Source organism: Prunus avium, chromosome 6 (genome assembly GCF_965620075.1).
Source record: "Prunus avium chromosome 6, drPruAviu1.hap1.1, whole genome shotgun sequence".
In the NCBI taxonomy this organism is placed as follows: domain Eukaryota; kingdom Viridiplantae; phylum Streptophyta; class Magnoliopsida; order Rosales; family Rosaceae; genus Prunus; species Prunus avium.
In genome coordinates this window covers 24,276,646-24,296,634 of record NC_142289.1, presented here as the reverse complement: position 1 = coordinate 24,296,634, position 19,989 = coordinate 24,276,646, and the positions used below count along the sequence as shown (strand labels likewise).

General features: G+C 36.4%; 1 protein-coding gene across 12 annotated transcripts; it reads left to right on the top strand.

Moving 5' to 3' along the window:
• The first annotated feature begins 248 nt into the window (after positions 1–248).
• DMS11 (Histidine kinase-, DNA gyrase B-, and HSP90-like ATPase family protein) lies at positions 249–18,777 on the top strand. Of its 12 annotated transcripts, none has more exons than XM_021977051.2 (22): positions 249–416; positions 726–759; positions 912–966; positions 1,702–2,069; positions 2,335–2,409; positions 2,531–2,565; positions 3,210–3,288; positions 3,387–3,476; positions 3,555–3,630; positions 4,319–4,397; positions 4,698–4,826; positions 6,987–7,085; positions 7,189–7,290; positions 7,380–7,526; positions 7,650–7,742; positions 8,597–8,648; positions 8,742–8,853; positions 9,327–9,508; positions 9,587–9,678; positions 17,499–17,578; positions 17,705–17,747; positions 18,386–18,777. In XM_021977051.2, the coding sequence occupies exons 4-22, from the start codon at positions 1,703–1,705 to the stop codon at positions 18,488–18,490; spliced, it is 2,037 nt and encodes a 678-aa protein (XP_021832743.2). In that variant the 5' UTR covers positions 249–416; positions 726–759; positions 912–966; position 1,702; the 3' UTR covers positions 18,491–18,777. The 12 variants fall into 12 exon arrangements, with proteins under 12 accessions (XP_021832743.2, XP_021832739.2, XP_021832740.2 ...); XM_021977047.2 differs by having other exon boundaries at positions 1,695–2,069; XM_021977048.2 differs by having other exon boundaries at positions 859–966.
• Positions 18,778–19,989: the final 1,212 nt, after the last annotated feature.

Here is a 19,989-nt window from a genome sequence, read left to right as displayed (position 1 = left end):
AAGAATTGAAATTATTAATTAAATGAGGATAATATAGTAAATTCACACTTTTTCATATTCAAAAAATTTAAAATTAAAAGAAAAATCAGATAATGGATCATCTTTCTATGGAACACAACTACAAATTATCTTTTTTAATTCTAAAATAAAATAATTTTTTTTTAAAAAAAATCCTCTCGCAAGCACGGAAACGCGTGTGGAGAGGCTAGTACCTCTTAAAAACCCAATTCAATTCAGATCTCTCTCGCTCTTGCTCTCTGTCTCTCGCACGCTTGCTTTGTGTCTCGTGCGGGCTCGCTCTTTTGCAAGCTGGCATTCTGTCTCGTGCTGGCTCGCTCTCTCTCCCAGCCCCCTCCAGCCTCTCTTCTTCGATTGCCAAGCAGGTTAACCAATAGTCGGTAGCCTCTCTATGGCAGGTAACTTATCTAATTTTGCAACTCTCTCTTTTTAACTATGTATATGTTCTAGGGTTTCTAACAAATTGATTATGTGCCCCTAATTTGCTTTAGGTTAAATTATTTGGTACTGAATTATATTTTTTGTTTATATTTTGGATTTATATAGAAATTGGGGTAAATTTCTATTATGAGGTTTTCTTTGAATAATAACTTTTCTGGGTTTTTTTCCTGTTATTTTTTTGAATTTCCCTACGAGTACTTACTATGAGTATGATTAATTATTCTATACCGGTTTTTAACTGTAGTTCATTTGTGTTGGAAATTTAGGATGAGGTTCTGATTCTTATGATAAAACTGTTGGGTATGAAGCTCTTAGACTTCCTATTTGATTCTTGAATTCGTTTTTAGTTGTATTTTTTTTCTAGTTTTTAATTTCTTTGTTTTTCTTTGTCATTGCTAGCTTTTTTGATGTGCAAAGTTGGTTACAATTTTGAGTAAATTTATGTGAGATAGGTGTCACCTACTTGAGCAGAGCATTTGCAAATCCCCATTTTGACCATTGATTAAGGTAACTTTTCTATCACTTTTACGAGCTCTTCAAGGTGAACAACTCAGTGTCATTGTGTGAATCCTCTCCTTCTCGCTCCTCCCTCTTAGCTTGTATATCTTTGCTGCTATCTTATTTTTGTTTAAATTTAGCCTCTTTTAGATGAACAGCTCAATGTACATATTAGTCTCTTAACAGCTAATCTGGTGAGACCTATGAACTTGTCTGATTATTTTCGTAGGACCTTTGTGTAGCTGATTTCATGAAAGTCTTTTGCTTTTCAACAAAAATTTCCTAACCTTTTATTCACTTGAATTGCTTAATAGCAAATTCACATTGTATAAAGTGGTATTTAAGGGTGTGGTAATGTTTGGCCTTGTAGGCTTCTTGTGTCTGTTTTCTTGTTTCTCTTGGGATATTATTAGCTTTCTTTGTTTCCTATGGATTTCTTGTCCATTTGTTTTTGTAATAGTTTTTCTTTTTGTTTCTTTAATAAATTTTCTTTTCTTACCAAAAGAAGATCAGGTTACATGATTGAGTTTGGTGTAATTTTGACTTGTTGCTTGTCTGTTGAGTAAAACGCCTTATGAAAAAGACTTCATTTAGTCTTTGTTGATCTGTCAATGTCTTGGGTTTTTGAATTTGAATTTTCATGTCCTGCTTGCTTTTTGATGTTATGGTGTGTATATGTGCCCATTGTTTATTTAAAATACTTACCTGGTTGAATGCATGTTTAATTTCTGTTGTAGTGTGCAGGATGACCTTAACAGACATTGTAGATTTATCTAGTGATGATGAACTTGGAGAGGTTGATGTGAAACCTGTTAAGTTGGAGCCAGGTCTCGTTGGAAGAAAATTGCAACAGAAAGAGAAGAATAAGGCTCAACTTGTGAAGCATCAAAAGTCAAAAACCCCATGTGCAATACGAGAATCTGAAGAAAATAGGAGCTCAAATGCTCTAAGCACTGGTCACAGTAGCTCTAGTATATTAGACCAGGGGCAGTCACCAGTGGATGATACTGGCATTTCTTATACATCGCCTTTATCTCCAGCACCACTTTGTCGGCAGTTTTGGAAAGCTGGGAACTACAATGATGGCATTGGTTCTAAAGTCACAATTCAAAGTATTCCACTATCTACTGTTATATTTTGTAATTGAGTGTAGTGCATCTGGAATTTTACCAATATTGGTGGTTAAAGCATATATTGTCTGATTAGTAGGCCTACTAATTCTGTTGAGGCTCTTTCACGAGTTTTCATGAGTTTTCTGATGATGACTTTTGTTTTGATGATAAGGTTTTTCATATACAATGCAATATTTGCAATCTTCTGCATCCAATATTGTATATGCATGGTATGTTCTATGACATTCCTCTTTCTGGATCACAGATGGCAAAAACTATCTACATGTCCACCCAATGTTCCTTCATTCAAATGCCACTTCACATAAATGGGCCTTTGGTGGTAAATTCAATCTAACTTCATTCTTCTTTATGTATATGTTAATGAATTCAACTTTATGTATGTTTTGCTTTTTTCGATTTTGACAAGGACAGTACATTCCTTTTTTTATTCTTGTTTTCAGCCATAGCAGAACTACTCGACAATGCAGTTGATGAGGTAATTTGTGAACGTTTATATTATATTTTTTAATTTTTCTGTGGTGGTGAAGAGTAATAACAAGCTGCTTGGTCTTGCAATTGAATTAAACAAGAATCATAGAGATATTCGGATAAATGTGTTAGGATAGAGATTTTATATTTGAGTAGGTTAATCTTTAATGGTTTCTGAGTATCTAATAACTTTCTTTTCATGATATTTTCTCACCTATTTTTTGGTTTAGTTTCCTTGTAATTAAAGAAGATCCAAGATGAGCAAAAGTTGTCAAGTCATTGGAAACTAGTAATCTAGAAGAGGCATTGTATATCCATGTGAAGCTCAGTGAATTTGAGGCTGTGGACATTTAATAAATAGGTTGATCTTTACCTAAGCTATTTGTAGGGATGTAAGAACCTGGATTCCTTGGCCAAATAAAGATATAGTGGGCATGTATCTATATGTTAGTGGAAGAATATGTTTTATTTATTTCCTTCTAAAAATACTATTGGTACATCAAGAAGAAAAAAAGGATATTGGGTCAGTGCCTTTTTAGTCATGGCCTTTCTTATGGCGTTTACCCTGATTATGTTTTGACCTAGTTTTGAAAGTTTGACGAATCATATCATGTTTTGCATTTCACTCTTCTTCATTGTTAATTTGGATAGATCCAAAATGGGGCCACTTTTGTCATTGTAGATAAAACCTCAAATCCAAGGGATGGAAGTCCAGCATTGTTAATTCAAGGTAAGGGTGAATATGTACAGGATTCTTTTATTCTTAAAATCTTTAATATCTGAAATGTATTTACCTAGCTTGTCCAAAATTTGATACTTTGTATGTAGATAATGGTAGTGGGATGGACCCTGAAGCTATGCGGCGCTGTATGAGTTTTGGGTTTTCAGATAAGAAATCGAAATCAGCCATTGGACAATGTATAAATTTTACCATTCATTCTGAAATCTGTTTTATTATTTCCTTTGGCATTTATTGGTTGACTTGTAGCCTTCCAGATGGAAATGGCTTCAAGACCAGTACTATGAGACTTGGTGCAGATGTTATTGTGTTCAGCCGTCACCAGGATAAGAGGTTCGACTCCAATAGTTATATTTATGGTACTTTTAGTTTCATTGTTCTCTAGTTGTTTATTGTGATTATTCGAAATATGTTACTATTTTCTGGTTTTCAACAAACAAGATTTTTATATGGTGATCCAAAGGTTTTTGAATGTGTGTTTGTCATTTCTTTATCAACAAAAAAGAGGAATTTTACTATGATTTTGCACTATAATTGATTGTCTTTTGTTTCCTTGTTTTTTTTTTTTTGGGGGGTGGGAGGATAAGTGAACAACGATAGGAGGATCAGTAAAATGACTGTTGAAACATTCAAAACTCAACTATTTAAGATATATGAATCCTTGGAGGCCATTGGGTGCCATTTGATTTTCTAAAGAATAATTCTTATGAATTGTTCCTTCGCTAAAGACCTGTTCACCTCCCTCCACCCGAGCTCTCTGTTTGAATCTATTATTGTGTAAGTAAATACATAGATCATGAGTTATGAATGCCATATGCGAGATCTCTGTGATATTTGGATCTGTTCACAATTTTTTCCTTGCCTAAGGACCTTCTACCTTGCTCCCTCCCTCTCTCCCTGTGTGTGTGTGTGTGAAGGATGTACTATATTTGTGATGCCAATTAATGCCATCCTACTTTAGTGGTAATACTTTGTGCCTTAAATTGATGCTGTTGTTTCTTTACTCATTTATTTTGGCCAGGGTATTGACTCAAAGCATTGGTCTTCTCTCTTATACATTCTTGGCACGAACAGGCCATGACAGAATAGTAGTACCGATGGTGAGCTTTGTTGCTTAAGCTTCTGGTTGTGTGTTTCTTATCTGTGTGATAGAGGTGAAACAGTATGCAAACTGTGGCTTATTGCTCTATGTGCTAGTAAATGGATGACCAGGACATTTGATGTACCATTGTAATGCCATATTTATACTAGCTGCAACATGAATGATCAATATCTTGATGGAGGAGCATATGCCCTATGTTTGGAGATCTTAATTTTTCTTTTTTCTTTTTTGGGTTTTTGGTTATTCGACGACACTCTTACATTTAGTGTCTGGTATTAACAGCTCATGTCAATTGCAGGTGGATTATGAATTCAACACATCAACTGAGACATTAGAAATAATGCATGGGACGGAACACTTCATGTCTAATCTTTCCATGCTGTTGCAGTGGTCCCCATATTCAACGGAGGCTGATCTTCTGAAGCAGGTAATTTTCTACAATATTTTCTTTGCTATGTATAAAAATTCTTTTTTCATTCGGTATATATATATATATTTTATATATACATGGAGAGAGAGAGAGAGGGCTCTTTTTCTGTTTTTTATATTCACTGCACCATTCAAATATTGATCATATGTATAGTTTATTTGGTAAGCTCAGTTATGATGTAGGATATGGGTGAATTATAGATTTAGGTAACTTAGCGGAAGCGAAAACAATGAAAATAAAAATAGAAAATAGATGATAAGGATGACTTGGCTTCACACCAAGAATTCTCCAATGTCTGGAAAGTAAACTTTTCTCAATATCTCAAATCTCCAATCTCCCCAATGAATTACATGAGAGGGGTACTTATAGGAAACTAAAACCTAGAGACAATAGGATAAAATCCCTTACTGGCCAGAAATCCTAATCCACAAAGGAACCAATTGAAATAAACTAGGAAACTTAAATCAAATCCTACGAAAATCTGGAAAACTAGAGAACCTAGGAAACTAACAAATAAATCGGGCAATTAATCAAGTCTGATACCAAATTTGATGTAGGATATGGGTGAATTATAGATTTAGGTAGCTTAGCGGAAGTGAAAACAATGAAAAAAATATAGAAAATAGATGATAAGGATGCCTTGGCTTCACACCAAGAATTCTCCAATTTATGGAAAGTAAACTTTTCTCAATATCTCAAATCTCCAATCTCCCCAATGAATTACATGAGAGGGGTACTTATAGGAAACTAAAACCTAGAGACAATAGGATAAAATCCCTTACTGGACAGAAATCCTAATCCACAAAGGAACCAATTGAAATAAACTAGGAAACTTAAATCAAATCCTACGAAAAGCTGGAAAACTAGAGAACCTAGGAAACTAACAAATAAATCAGGCAATTAATCAAGTCTGATACCAAATTTGATGTAGGATATGGGTGAATTATAGATTAGCTTAGCGGAAGCGAAAACAATGAAAAAAGTATAGAAAATAGATGATAAGGATGCCTTGGCTTCACACCAAGAATTCTCCAATTTCTGGAAAGTAAACTTTTCTCAATATCTCAAATCTCCAATCTCCCGAATGAATTACATGAGAGGTGTATTTATAGCAAACTAAAACCTAGAGACAATAGGATATAAAAATCCCGTACTAAACAGAAATCCTAATCCACAAAGGAAGCAATCCAAATAAACTAGGAAACTTAAATCAAATCCACCTAAAATCTGGAAAACTAGAGAACCTAGGAAACTGACAACTAAATCAGGCAACTAATCAATGATGTCCGCATCAAGTTACCCACTGAATTGATCATCATGAACTCAAGAACAATGTCACCTAATTTAAAAAACTTTTTGGGCAGTGATCTTTGTATTTTGAGAAAGGAAATATCACCTTGAGAACATTATTTTCCTTGTCTGTTAAATTTAGATGGGTATACTCTGAATCTATTAAGTACTGATCCTTCAAATATTGTAGGTATGGGGTATCAGATACCAATATCATCCCATACACACCCCCAATGAGTACGCAGTGGATATGGCCAAGATTTGGTTACTGTACTGTCTAGGTATTCCTATAAATAAAAACCTGTCAGGATATGACAGATATCTGTTGCAATTATTTTTTGAAAAGTTTGGACAGGGAGTATGTGGGTCTGATTGTGGTTTTTATTGGTTCACAAGAGAATATGTTCCTTTCCTTGTACATGCTGATTTAAAAAAGAAAAAGAGGGGCTTGGGTTTTATACTATTTCTGATTACATCCGTAGAAGATAAGGAGAATAAGAGTAGAAGAAAGAGAAGGGTAGAAAAAAAGCTTAAAACAAAGAACTCAGCCTGCACAGCCGCAGACCTGGAACAAGGAAGAACTTGATGCATGAACAAGAATTAAATAGATAATAAATATAATTGTCATCTAACCTATTTTTGAAAAAATATATAAAATATAGTATGTACTATTTAGTGTGTAAGTTTAGGTTACTCTATTTTGAAATAAACTGATATGAGCACTTTCACCTACTCTAAAGCATGTGTCGCTATGAACTTCAATTCGTGTGTCAAGTTATTTCTATAGGGCATAGTTAAGCTTTGTTGATATGTATGTTCAATCTGGTGATAGTTTGATTTATTTTCATTTTTCTCTTGAGATGGCAGTTTAATGACATCGGAGCTCATGGTACAAAGGTTATTATCTATAATTTATGGTTTAGTGATGACGGGAATGTGGAGCTAGACTTTGATACAGATTCTGAGGTCTACAATTTCTTTCATCTTCCATGTTCTTCTCTTTTATTTTATTTTGAAATGTAATGTATCCTCATCCGATGAGGTGGCTTTTTGTGACTTGGTGGTGCAGGATATTCGTATTAGTGGGGATTCCAAAAAAGTTAACGCTACGTCCAAATGGAAGACAGTAAATGAAGAGCACATTGCTAACCGTTTCCATTATTCTCTCCGGGTAATCCAAGTACAGCATATGCGCACTTCATTAATATATAAGAATTTGAGTTTTTTGAGTGGAGTTTAATAGTTCTCTATTCTCCACAGGTATACTTGTCCATCTTGTACTTGCGGATACCGGAAACCTTTCAAATAGTACTTCGTGGGCGAGTTGTTGAGCATCATAACATTGCCAATGACCTAAAATTTCCAGAATTTATCTTGTATAAACCACAAACGGGAGGTTCTGTGGAGGTTGTACCACAATTTTGAAACAGTTGTTTCCCATTGCAGACGGACAAACTTAAGTTCTTCTTATTTGAACTACTGCTATCTCTTTGATCTCTGCTTTAATGATGTAGTGGCTTAACCATGCAGGGTCAAGTTATTACGACTATTGGATTTCTTAAAGAAGCTCCACATGTCAGTTTCCATGGCTTCAATGTTTATCACAAAAATCGTCTAATATTGGTATCTTTTCCTTGCTGAATTTGACTTTTCTGCTGTGGTGTTGGCTATCAAATAATTCTTAGGCTATTTATTTTGTCCTTCACTGTACATGTGATTTCTGGAAAAGCACAAGGTTATTCATAGAAGCACACACATGCACAAACTGTAGGTTTTTTGTGTATCGCAAAAAACATCTGATGCAGGTATCTTATGGGATTTAGCATTCTGCTGGCAGTGTATTGGCTATAAATGTAGTTTCGAGGCAATATTTGCAATTAATTTTCCCAGGGTTTTTACTCCCACACAGACAATATATCTCACTAGTACTCAGGCTGATTCATTATGCCCAGATTTCTCTCTCTCTCTCTCTCTCTCTCTCTCTCTCTCTCTCTCTATATATATATATATATATATTTCCTATTTTTTTCCCCTTTCAAAATTTTTGTTGTGTCATTTATATTGTCTCAGTACGTGTACTGCTTGTACACAAACAAAATTTTCTGTGGCAAAAAACTGTGAGCTTAAGACCGCATTGAGAATATTTTTCTGGTCCATGAGGTTGGTTTATGTTTTAGTATCATGTTGTGTAATGGAATGGGGTGTGTTGTAGCCAAAAAAAAAAGGTGTGAAATTGTAAGGAATGCTAAATTAGACTGTTGCTCATATTTAAATCTGGTATTGTGCCTTTTGTATAAAAATCCTACAAGGTTTTGTACTTTCTATTGAATAATTTCGTTTTTCTATTTTCTTTTTATCTTAATCCATAACAATGTATTTGATCCATAATAAATGTATTTAATTGCATAGCATCTGTTATATTTAAAGTGAAAATGGTGTGCTTTATAAACTGTTTCCGTTTTCCCCTCCTTTTGTAGCCATTTTGGCAGGTCGTGAGCTATTTAGACAGTAGGGGTCGTGGGGTGGTTGGTAATAATCTACTAAACCACTCTTTTTACTGACACTATTTTGATTTTTGAGGGTGTTGTAATTATAGACCAATGTTTGCTGGCTATTGTATAGGTGTTTTGGAAGCAAATTTTGTTGAGCCGAGTCACAACAAACAAGATTTTGAGAAAACTTCTCTTTTTCAGAAACTTGAAGCTCGTTTAAAGGAGATGACATGGGAATACTGGTAATCTACTTGCTACACTAATGGTCTTGTATGTTTTTCAATAACAGCAAAAATCTTCATTTTTCTTGTGCCCCACTCTTGTATAACAATGAGGAACTTTTGCATAACCCAATGAATTTGATTAATTTTGTTTATTTATGTACGGAAGAACTTTGTACGTAACTTCCAATTGATTTATATTAAGTGACCAAATTGTTTGGCCGTTTGTATTATTAGAAAAGAAAAACCAGGCGGGGTTGAGTTACTATCCACATGGACCCTTGTATTTAGCCTGCATCCATGTCCATAAAACATGACTGTGGTAATGGTATGGCCACTGGATGCTCCAAATACATGTAACAAAGCACCGACATTGGGGCACTACCCTGCATCTGGCATTCATACCTGAGTCTATGCTGTTTCCTACAAAGTTTCTTTTGAAAAGAAAAGTGGTAGCGGCTGTGAACCTGATGTGTTGTATTGAACTTTGACAGGGATTATCATTGTGGACTAATTGGGTATCAGGTAAAGAAAAAGCTTATCCCACAAGTTTCATCCAATCGTACACCACATAGTGGTGTTCAACAACCTGTCACATTGGGTCAAAGCTCCCCTGCTGTTGGTAGTATAAAGGCAGCACTTGGAAGATTTGAGCAATTAATACCCAACTCCCAAGGTAACTGCTTTAGTTAAGATCTGTTTTTCTCTGTTTTTCTCATTGAATGTTTACTGATGGTGCCTTGTGCTGGTGTAGTAGGAAGGATGAAGAGAAAGGAGAATGGTGATATTCCACTAGTAAAAAATGTCAAGGCCAAGCTGATTGATGGGAGAAGTCAGTATGTACAGGTCAGTAGGCAACTTTTTAAAATTACCACTTTCCATTCCAGTTAAAGAAAAGCATTTTAAGGCCCGTTTGGTATCCTACTTGGATCCAGTTTTATAAACTCAAAAAACAATTTGCCCCAAAAACTTGTTTGGTAAGCCCATCTTTAAAAACTCAAACCCAAAAAAAATTCAAAAACACCCCTATTTTTTTAAACAAAAAAAGTGAGGTTTTATAGTTTTTTTTTCTCCCTCTCTCCCCTCTCTGTCGCGCTCTCTGCCTCTCTGTCGCGTGCTGTCTCTCTGTCTCTCTCCCTCTCTGTCATCTCTCTCTCTCTCCTTCTGTCACCACTCCCTCTCTCTCTCTCTCTCCTTCTGTCGCCGCTCCCACTCTCTCTCGGGTTTGTCTTTGCAAAACAATAACCACCGAAGTGTTGGAGTTGTTAGCATCAAAATTGATTGGGTTTATGCCTCACCTCTCACCTCTTTTTCCTTTTCTTTTGTTAATTTCAATTTAAAGATTAGGGTTTCTGATTTTTTTTATTTTTATTTTAATTTTTTGTTGATCTTAAAAATAGTTTGGAGTTCAATACCAAACAAGTTTTTAGATCTTAAAATCACTATTTAAAAACTCATGTTTTAAAAAAAAAATCATAGTTTTTTAGTTTCCTTTTTTGAGTAGGATACCAAACAGGGCCTTAGTTTCTATTGGAGTTCTCAGCTTATGTAATTTGAGTTTTAAATTTTTTGGATGGAAACGAATTTTATTGAAAGAAAAACGAAGTGGAAACAAGTGGATAAGGCATCCACAAACCAAAACAAGCAAAAACAAAAGAACAGACAAAACCAAAACCAAAATAGAAACACTACAACAAAGACACCAGCAAAACAACAGAGACTTAGCAACACCGCAAGGACTAAAAGAAAACAAGCCAAAGAGAATCGAAACAAAATCCAGCAAAACTAAAGATAAACAAGGCACCAAAACACTTCACATTACAGCAGCAGCCATACCCCTCAATATAGAGGAGTAAGAATAATCTTTGAAATTTGGGGTAACAGAAGCCCATAAAGCAACCCAGAATTTAACTCTATCCCATAATTCACCAACACCCACTCCCTCGCCGAAAATCCTCCTGTTACGCTCCAGCCAGATGTTCCAAAATAAGACTGCAGTAACCAGCCCGATAAGGTTGATGCACGCTTCCCCCTGCCCCATACAACAAATTTTTTTGTTGAAAAGAGACGAAATTTTATTGCAAAGAAGAAAACAAAGGGTACAGCAAAAACGAGTGGCCAAGGAGGCCACACAGAACAGTAGAAAAACTGGGAATTAAAGCAACTTAAGCTACAAGACTACAGCATTCCAATCTAAGTGGAAATGTTGAAAATTTATCCCACTGAACTCAGAGGAGGTTGAGGCCCAGAGTGATGCCCAATGTCTGATTCTGTCCCATAACTGAGCACTATCATTCCCTAATTTATTCTCGAAAGTTCTATTTCTCTCTCCCCAGACAACCCAAAACACTGCCATGATTGCACAGTATCCCAGCACCATCCCCTTCCTTTTTCCTCCAAAAAAGTTCAAGCGAGCTCCTAGCATCTCACCGCATGATGTGTAGTTTACCCACGTAGTTCCAGTCACCTGAAACAGTCTTGTCCACAAAGAAGAGACAACATGGCAACCCAAAAATAAGTGGTTCACAGTTTCATTAGCATTCTTACACATAATACACCACCGAGGTGAAAAAAGGAAATAGGTCTCCTTTGAATCAGATCACAGGTATTAATCTTACCATGAACAACCAACCAAGCTAACAGTCTTACCTTGGGGGTTACTTTTGCTTTCCATACCACAGAGAAGGGAGATGATGGAGAGAGAGAAGAGGGGATGTTAATTAGATGTGAATAAAGCAATTTCACGGAGAATACTCCTAAAGAATCTAAGCTCCAAACTCTGCGATCACACCTATTTTGAAGTAACACAACTGATTCCACTCTTGATAACAAATTAGAGGCCTCCTCAATCTCAACATTCAAGTTTCTTCGAAATCCCAGGTTCCAGCTAAGAGGCAACAAGTTCACATCAGTACAAGCATTGGCAACAGTTACACTTTGATTTTGAGAAATTCAAAACAAGCTGGGGAACAAATCACAGAAAGCAGCCTCACCAATCCACTCATCCTTCCAAAATCTCACTTTTTCCCCATTACCGATCTTAAAACAAGAAGAAGAAGAGAATGAAACCAATCCCATTCATTTGCATGCATTCCGTAAATACTTCTAATCACCATATACCATAGGGCATTGGTTTCATTTTGCAACCTCCATAGCCATTTTCTTAGTAAAGCTTCGTTTTGTTTTCTCAAATTACCCACACCCAGCCCTCCTTTCTTTTTTGATTGAAAGACTATCTCCCAGTTAATCAAATGATCCTTTTTCCCTTCACTGACTCCTTCCCACAATAAATTTCTCATTGATTGTTTCAATCTCTTTGCAATTGAAGCAGGGATTCTAAAAAGAAAAAGATAATATGTCGGTAAAGTACTTAATACCGATTGGACGAGAGTAAGTCTTCCTCTTGAAAGCAGCGCTTTGCTCCAACCGTTTAATCTTTTTTCTACTTTCTCCACAACTGGGTCCCAAAACGGTAGTTCTTGGTTCCTTTCGAGAGGCAATCCGAGATAGTTTAGTGGCCATCTACCCATCTCACAACCCAAAATTATGGCTATCCTACCAAACAGTCCTCAACATTAATGGCAGCAATGGAGCACTTTTGTCTATTGATTTTAAGTCCAGAACAGCTGCTGAAAGCTTCAAGGATCCTTAGTAAATTACATAAATTATCCTCCTTGTCTGACAACAGGAAAACTGTGTCGTCAACGAATTGTAGGTGGGAGATGATCACCCGATCTCTACCTACAAGCAGCCCCTCTAAATAGCCTCTCTCTTGCTCTAAGAACCATTTTGCTTAAAACATCAGTTGCAATGGTAAAAAGGAAGGAAGATAGGGGGTCGCCTTGTCTGACTTCCCTAGAGGCCCTAAACTTAACCTCTTGGTCTCCCGTTTATCATAATTGAAAAATTGGCAGATTTGAGGCAACCTTTGATCCATCTCCTCCATCCCTTACCAAAGCCCTTTTTTACCAAAATAAAATCAAGGAAACCCCAATCGATGTGGTCGTAAGCTTTCTCAAAGTCGATCCTTAATGCGGTCCCTCTTTCTTTTTTCTGACTTCCTCCACCACTTCATTAGCTACTAAAACTACATCCAGGATTTGCCTTCCCTTTACGAATGCGCCTTGGGCTTGAGATATAGTGTCCTCCAACACTTATCTCAATCTGTGAGCTAAAACTTTTGCAATGATCTTGTACAAGCTTGAAATCAAGCTGACAAGTCTAAAATCCCCCACTCGCATATCCTCCGTCTTTTTGGAATTAGGCATATGTAAGTTTCATATGATTAATAATTCTAGACCTATGAAAGTCGTTAAAACGTTCATCAAATCTTCTTTTGTGGGTGTCCAACCCTGTTGGAAAAAAGCCATGGAAAATCCATCAGAGTCTGGGGACTTATCTTTGTTGCACTCAAAAATAGCTCTGTACACCTCCTCTACTTTGAAGGGTCTTTCCACCCTTGTAGCTTTCTCACTAGTGATAGGATTCCACACTAGGCCCCATACAACAAAATGAGAATTTAGAATATCAGAAGAACCTTTTAGAATAAACCCAAACAACCTTAACCTCCCTCAACAAGGTCCACCAAAGACTTAGGGTTTGGTGGACCCAGACTTAAAGAAAAGGGGCAATGTAAGAAAAGATGATCCACGTTTTCCTCACTCATTTTGCATAAAACACACCAGTGAGGAGACAAACACATATACAATCTTCTTTGGACAAGATTAGATGTGTTTACTTTCCCAAGGGCCACCAACCATACAAGAAATTTAACCTTTGGAGGAGATTTGACTCTCCAAATTTGAGAATGAGGAGGGAAAGCCTTTGCCATCCCATTGTTGAGAAGAAAAGATAGAAAAAATTTGCTCGAGAATGTCCCTGAACCCTCGAGCTCCCACCATTTCCTATCCAATCTGGAGCGAGACAATCCAATTCCTTCAAGGATGCACAGCAGCTTGATCACCTCAACAAACTTCCCTCCCAATTCAAGTTCCTCCTAAACCTGAAGTCCTAATTGTAAGGCAAGACCTGAATGTCCACGAAAGGAGAAATGCATTCAAGGCGCTTTGTAGACAGTGCGAATAATCTAGGAAAAAGATCCCTTAGAAATAATGCACGACAACGGCTATAAGCTACTGTCCAACGACCCAAACATACCCAAAATACAGGGAATGGAAAAAGCAATGAAATAGAAGTTGGAACGAAAATAATTTAGTTCTAGGGCAAAATCTCAATTGAAACTCTATAGACTAAAGGATTCAGCCAAGAGTCTCTAAATAGTCTATTTATACTAGAATACACTAGCCAATCATTCCTATTCCAAGTTTGATAAGAAACCCTAATTGACAAAGGAAATTAAAACCAAAACAAGAAATTGAACAAAATCCTAGGCCAATTGACTAACTAGCCTAAATAATCTTAGAGAGCTTAGTAGATGCTCCTGCATGAAACTCCCCTGGTTGGAAAAGACTCGGTCCTCGAGTCTAAACCTTTATCATTGAAGACTATGAGATGCTTGAAACTAGATTCTCCTTTCCAAAAAGAGGTGTGATGAATATCGGACAATTCTTGAACACTTATGTTTATTTGTAACATCCCACATTGACCAACGGAGAGGGGGTGATGTGCCTTATATGTACATGCCATCCTCCATCTAGCACGAGGCCTTTTGGGAGCTCACTGGCTTTGAAGTCATGGGAACTCCGAAGTTAAGCGAGTTGGAGCTAGAGCAATCCCAGGATGGGTGACCCACTGGGAAGTTGCTCGTGAGCTCCCAGAAACAAAACCGTAAGGGCAGAGAGGGGGGCCCAAAACAGACAATATCGTGCTACAGCGGATTCGATCCCGGGATGTGACATTATTCTCTTGCATCAATTCCACCGGGTTGGGAAGAATTCGTCCTCAAATTCCAACTTTTTGCTAAAAACTGTCCAAACTCAACCTCCATGTACATAAACTGTCTTTAGAACTTTGCCTTGAAATTTAACCTTCCCACTCCAAAGAAATGGATACTTAGAATATTTAATCCTTCGAGAACAATTCCAGTTATTTTTTGTAGACGATCTCACAACCCAAAAAGTGTTCAATCCAAAAGCCGTTAGATTGACATGATCAACTAATTTCTTGGCAATCTTCAAATCAAAAGCATCAACTCCAAGAAAATCAACATACCTCAGAATTATCACAATCTAAAGAAGTCATCTTATCTCTAACAATTCCTTGGAGACTTTCTTGTATCATTGCGCCTTCAAACTTGTATGGATTCTGTTCCTTCAAAGGTTTAGACTCAACCTTTTCTTGATCCACCACCTTCAAGATTACACGAGGGCCTCGTTTGGTTCATGGGAAACGAGGTTTGGGGGGTGGGAAATCAATTGCTTTCCCATGTTTGGTAAGTCCAAGCATGGGAAATTGTTGCCTGGCACATGGGAAATTGGGGGGAAAAGTGAAGCCCTCCTCCCCCATTGGATTTTGTTTTCCCTCATCATGGGAAAGTTTGGGAAAATGAGCCAACATTAAATGTCCATTTTTCATGACTATTTTGTCTCATTAATAATTTAGAATTACAAAATATATCATTCAATGCGTTCGTTTTTTATTTGATTTAATATGGGTATAATTGGAAAATTATACAAACTTTGTTTTCCATTCCTACTCAAAATAAACATGGGAAATTAAATAAAGTGATATCTCCTGTTACTTTCCGAGCATTACCAAACATGGGAAATGAATCTTCCATTTTCCATCCCGTGGGAAATGACATGGGAAGTGATTTTCCTTCAAATCCATTTCGTGAACTGAATGGGACCTTCATCTTGTTTACTCTCACTGAATACTTTTCCAAAACATTTCTCAATCCGAAAACAAATTTCACAATTGTCTTCTAAACAACAATCAAATACGGGTGGGATATCAAAATTTATGAAATTAACTGAAGAATTAGAGCAAACCTGATCTAGTAAAGCCCGTAGGTATTAGATGAAGCACAATAGAACAGATAAGATTATGAGAGATTGAGTGAGAAGAAAATATAGATTGAAGGAACGAAAGAAAGGGTAGAAATCAGAGAGTTCTAGGAAAAGACTTAACATTCAAATCTCAATTTTAAAGAACTACATGGGGTATTTATAGCAAACTAAAACATAGAGACAATAGGATAAAAATCCCTTGCTAAAACAGAAATCCTAACCCAAATAAAATAGGAAACTTAGAAATCTTAAGGCCCATTTTATAACCATTTCAATTTTAGTTTTTATTTTTCATTTTTTGTGCAAGAGTATAGAGGAAAATGAGAGAAGAATGAGAGTGAGGAGGAGATTGAGAAGAGGATGAGAAGGGAGGATGGGAGGGAAGAGTAACAAAAGTGAAAACAATTTCAAATATATTTCAGTTTAGTTTTTATTTTCACTTTTGTTACTCCTCCCTCACATCCCCCCCTTGCATCTTCCCTCACATACCCATCTCCACACTCATTCTCACTTCTATTCTCCCTCTTTTTCCTCTATACTCTAGCACAAAAAGTGAAAACTTAAAACTAAAATTAAAATGGTTATCAAAAGGGCCCTTAGAAATTTGGAAAAGAAATCCTTCTAGATTTTGGAAAACCAGAGAACCTAGGAAACTAATCAATTTAGTTCCTACCGCATCCTGCATCGGAACCGCTCCTTCCAATCTGCCTCTATCACCATCATCATGGTTTCCAGCTTCGTGAAAGGGGTATGTCTAAGGGTTCGCTGTTGTGTTCCAGAATCTCCATATAGTCATGTGTGCGTTCCTGTGGTTGAAGGGCTTGCACCGCTCTCGACAACTCTTCCATAATAAGCCACATCTCAGCCCTCTCAATTTGTTGGGCTTGGTTCCCTCGTCCACGACCTCGAGCAAGGATTAACCTAGGCTCTAATACCAATTTTATGCAGGGCAGTGGAAATAAGCTGCTGTCCAACAACCCAAACATGCTCAAAATACAAGGAATACAAGGATAAAGCAATTGTCCTCCCAAAATCTCACCCTATCCCCACTTTCCACCTCAAACATGCAACACTGTAAAAAGGAATGGTACCGATTGGCCATCATATGAAATTTTTTGGTATTACCATCTCCATCTCTAGCCCACTTAACTTTACCTCTCTGTTTCCACTTCACTTCCTCCTTGAAAACTAAATAACCTACCAAGTAGTGTAGATCTTCCCTTTCCTTTCTCAAGGTGCTATCCAACCCTTCCCACCCCTCACGGAGATCAAGGACAGCCAACCTAGCTTCAGCCTCCCGTTTAGCGGACTCCACATCTCCAAACACCTCCTTGCTCCAGCGTTTCATCTTTGCTTTCAACAATTTCAACCTGCTCATAAATTTGTAACCTTCCTAGCTAAATATCTGGTCTTCCCTCCACCAAATTTTGAGAGCCTTCTTAAAATCAGTCTGATCCAACCGCATATTTTCGATGTAAATTTCGTTGATATTTCTGTGCTTTTGTATGTTTTACCCAGACTTGTGCTTGTTAGCCTAATGTACCCATGTTGACATCATGCAATCCCAGTCTGTTTAAGATATGGGTGTGCAGTGTTTCTAAATTATGAACACTTCTCTGTGGCCTCACACCAAAAAGAATGTTTTAGAATGTAAATAATAGTCTCTGATTTGTTCTTTTACGCATTTTACTTTTGTAGCTTGTGAATCCTACTGGAAACCAGCTGAAAGATGAAGAGGCTGTAAATTTGATGCAAGAGAACAAAAAGCTCCGGGCTAAGTGAGTAGATCACCTGCATCGTTATTTTGACCCCAATTTCATTGTGTGAACAATCCGTTTCTTGCATAATGAAGAGATTTACTTACTGAATATTTAGATTCTTAGCTATTTGTTTTACCTTTTCAGATATTTGGAATATGAGAAGAGGGGGGAAGAACTAAATCTCAAGGTATTCCAAATGGCACCAAATAATTACTTCTATCGAGTATTTAACACTTTTACTTGCATCTTAGATTTCTTTTTCTTTTTGTTTGGTCGGATGACCAGGCTACTGAATGAAAGTGTTCTTTCCTTCCTTTGAGCTAGCTACTTGATTAGGTGTCTTATCTCAATACCTCTAGCTTCTTAATATTTTATTGCTTTGTGTGGTGTTCAAACATTTGGCAGTCCATCGAACTTCTCGTGGAGATTTTTCCTCCATAAGAGGGGGTTTTGACCCATCTTCAGTCCTTTTGCATGTGAAATGATGTTGAAAGGACTGAACGAAAATTCTATTAACTTTCTTAGAAAATGAAAGCTCCATAAATAGAAGTCTCGAGGATTTCTCATTAACTTAAGCTTATAGAATGTCACAATAAGTTTAGGAAAGTTAGCTCCAGTTGGTTGAAATTTCATGCAGCAGCTTCCACTGCGATGAGTTCGGCAGCTTCTTGTCGAGCTGGATGGCTTGCTCTGTCTCTGCTATATTCTCTGTGCCAGCAGTTGCCATTTCTCTTGCTTTCATGTTATACTCCTCTGTAAATCTTAAAGCTCAATATTTGGAAAGCTTGCCTGAACTGTCTAGTGAAAATTATTGTATTTGTGCAGGTGACGCAGCTTAGAAGTGAAATAAAAGAGCTCGATGACGAATACTCTCGGATGATGTCCGAATTAGAATCTTTGGAGACTGTCAAGGAAGAATCAGGTGTATGAATGCATATATGGCGAGTGTTGTATCATTGATTCTTTCATTTGTAAAACATTGTATGCATAGCTGCGCCTAGTCTACAGTTTTCAACCCTTAGGATGATAGGCATATGTGATCATCGAATCTGAAAGCTGAGGTCCTGTGTTTTTTTCTTTATTTTTTGTTTTAATTTCCATCTGTCCTTTCCTTGTCAGTTTTCACGGGCGCTTGTAAATAAAAAATTTGTATTTAGTTTCGCTAACAATTTAGACCCTGCTAATTTCACAATTAGAACGCAAGTAGTTGTAGCTTATCTGTCAACAATATTTACTTCTATACTTCCTAATATTTCGCGATTTGGAAAAGTTGAGTATTTGGAATTTGGGTGGATCTTTTGCAGTCATTTATGGATTAAGTTTGCCTCCTAATTTGGTTTAGGCAAGGAGAGAACTCCTTACAACCTATTTTCTTACCAGATGCGTCTAAACCCGTATAATCACTCACAAAAATCACAAACCTTGTATAATTTTGGATCATTTTCTAAGTGAAGGTGTGAACTTGACGTTTGAGTTTACAATTTGTCTCGTACTCATATTCAACTATTGATTTGTTGGTTTATGTGAGATTAATTTTCCTTTACCCTCTGTTTGGATGAAGGAATTTATATTTACATTATTTTAATTTTTGGCATTTGAAGTTTTCAGTGTTTGATTAATATATGTCGAATTTTGTAAATAGCACTATGAAAATTGTGAAATGACGTCTATTTTGGTGGAAATTAAACTCGGGAATTTGATAACCTAATTTTCACGGTTTTTTTCACGCGTTATTTAATAAATTCCGCTCTTAGGTTGCTGAACAAGGGAATTATTAATTTCTTCTCTTAAATTCCTGATTTTTAGATAAATTTTGAGTTATTTTCTCTCATCCAAATAGAGGGTTATTGCTTTAGAAATTCTCACATTGGCGTAGACTTTGCCTTTAGTTACAAAATGCAAAGAAAATATAAATAATATATATATATATATAAGGGTGATTTTAAAGGAACCCAACAATCCTATTTTTTGGACAGAAAGCATTTGTTAGAGCATCCACAGTGGGGGAGGTGTAAATTTGGGAGTGTACAGTCACTTTTACATTCTCTTTACATATTCGGGGGATGTAAATGTAATTTTTGCTCCGATGGGGATGTAAATATAAATATGTATATTTGATTTTCTTGTGTTAATTCGATTTTGTGTTATTTTATGTGTTTGTTAACATTTTAAAATTAATTTTGTGTGTTGGATTTATTTTATTTTTCTAAACAAATAAACCTAAAAATATTTAAATTCGGATAAGTTATGAAGAGTGGTAATTTTTGTGAACAAAGGTTGTGGTTATATATATATAGAAAATTAGAAGAAAAAAAATTAAGCCTTTTTTCGCATCAATTTCAAACAATTAGATGATTTTGGGGTTTGTTTAGAAATTGTTTGGGCCTTTAGATTAATGATTTTGGGGTATGTAAAAAATTAGAGCCGTA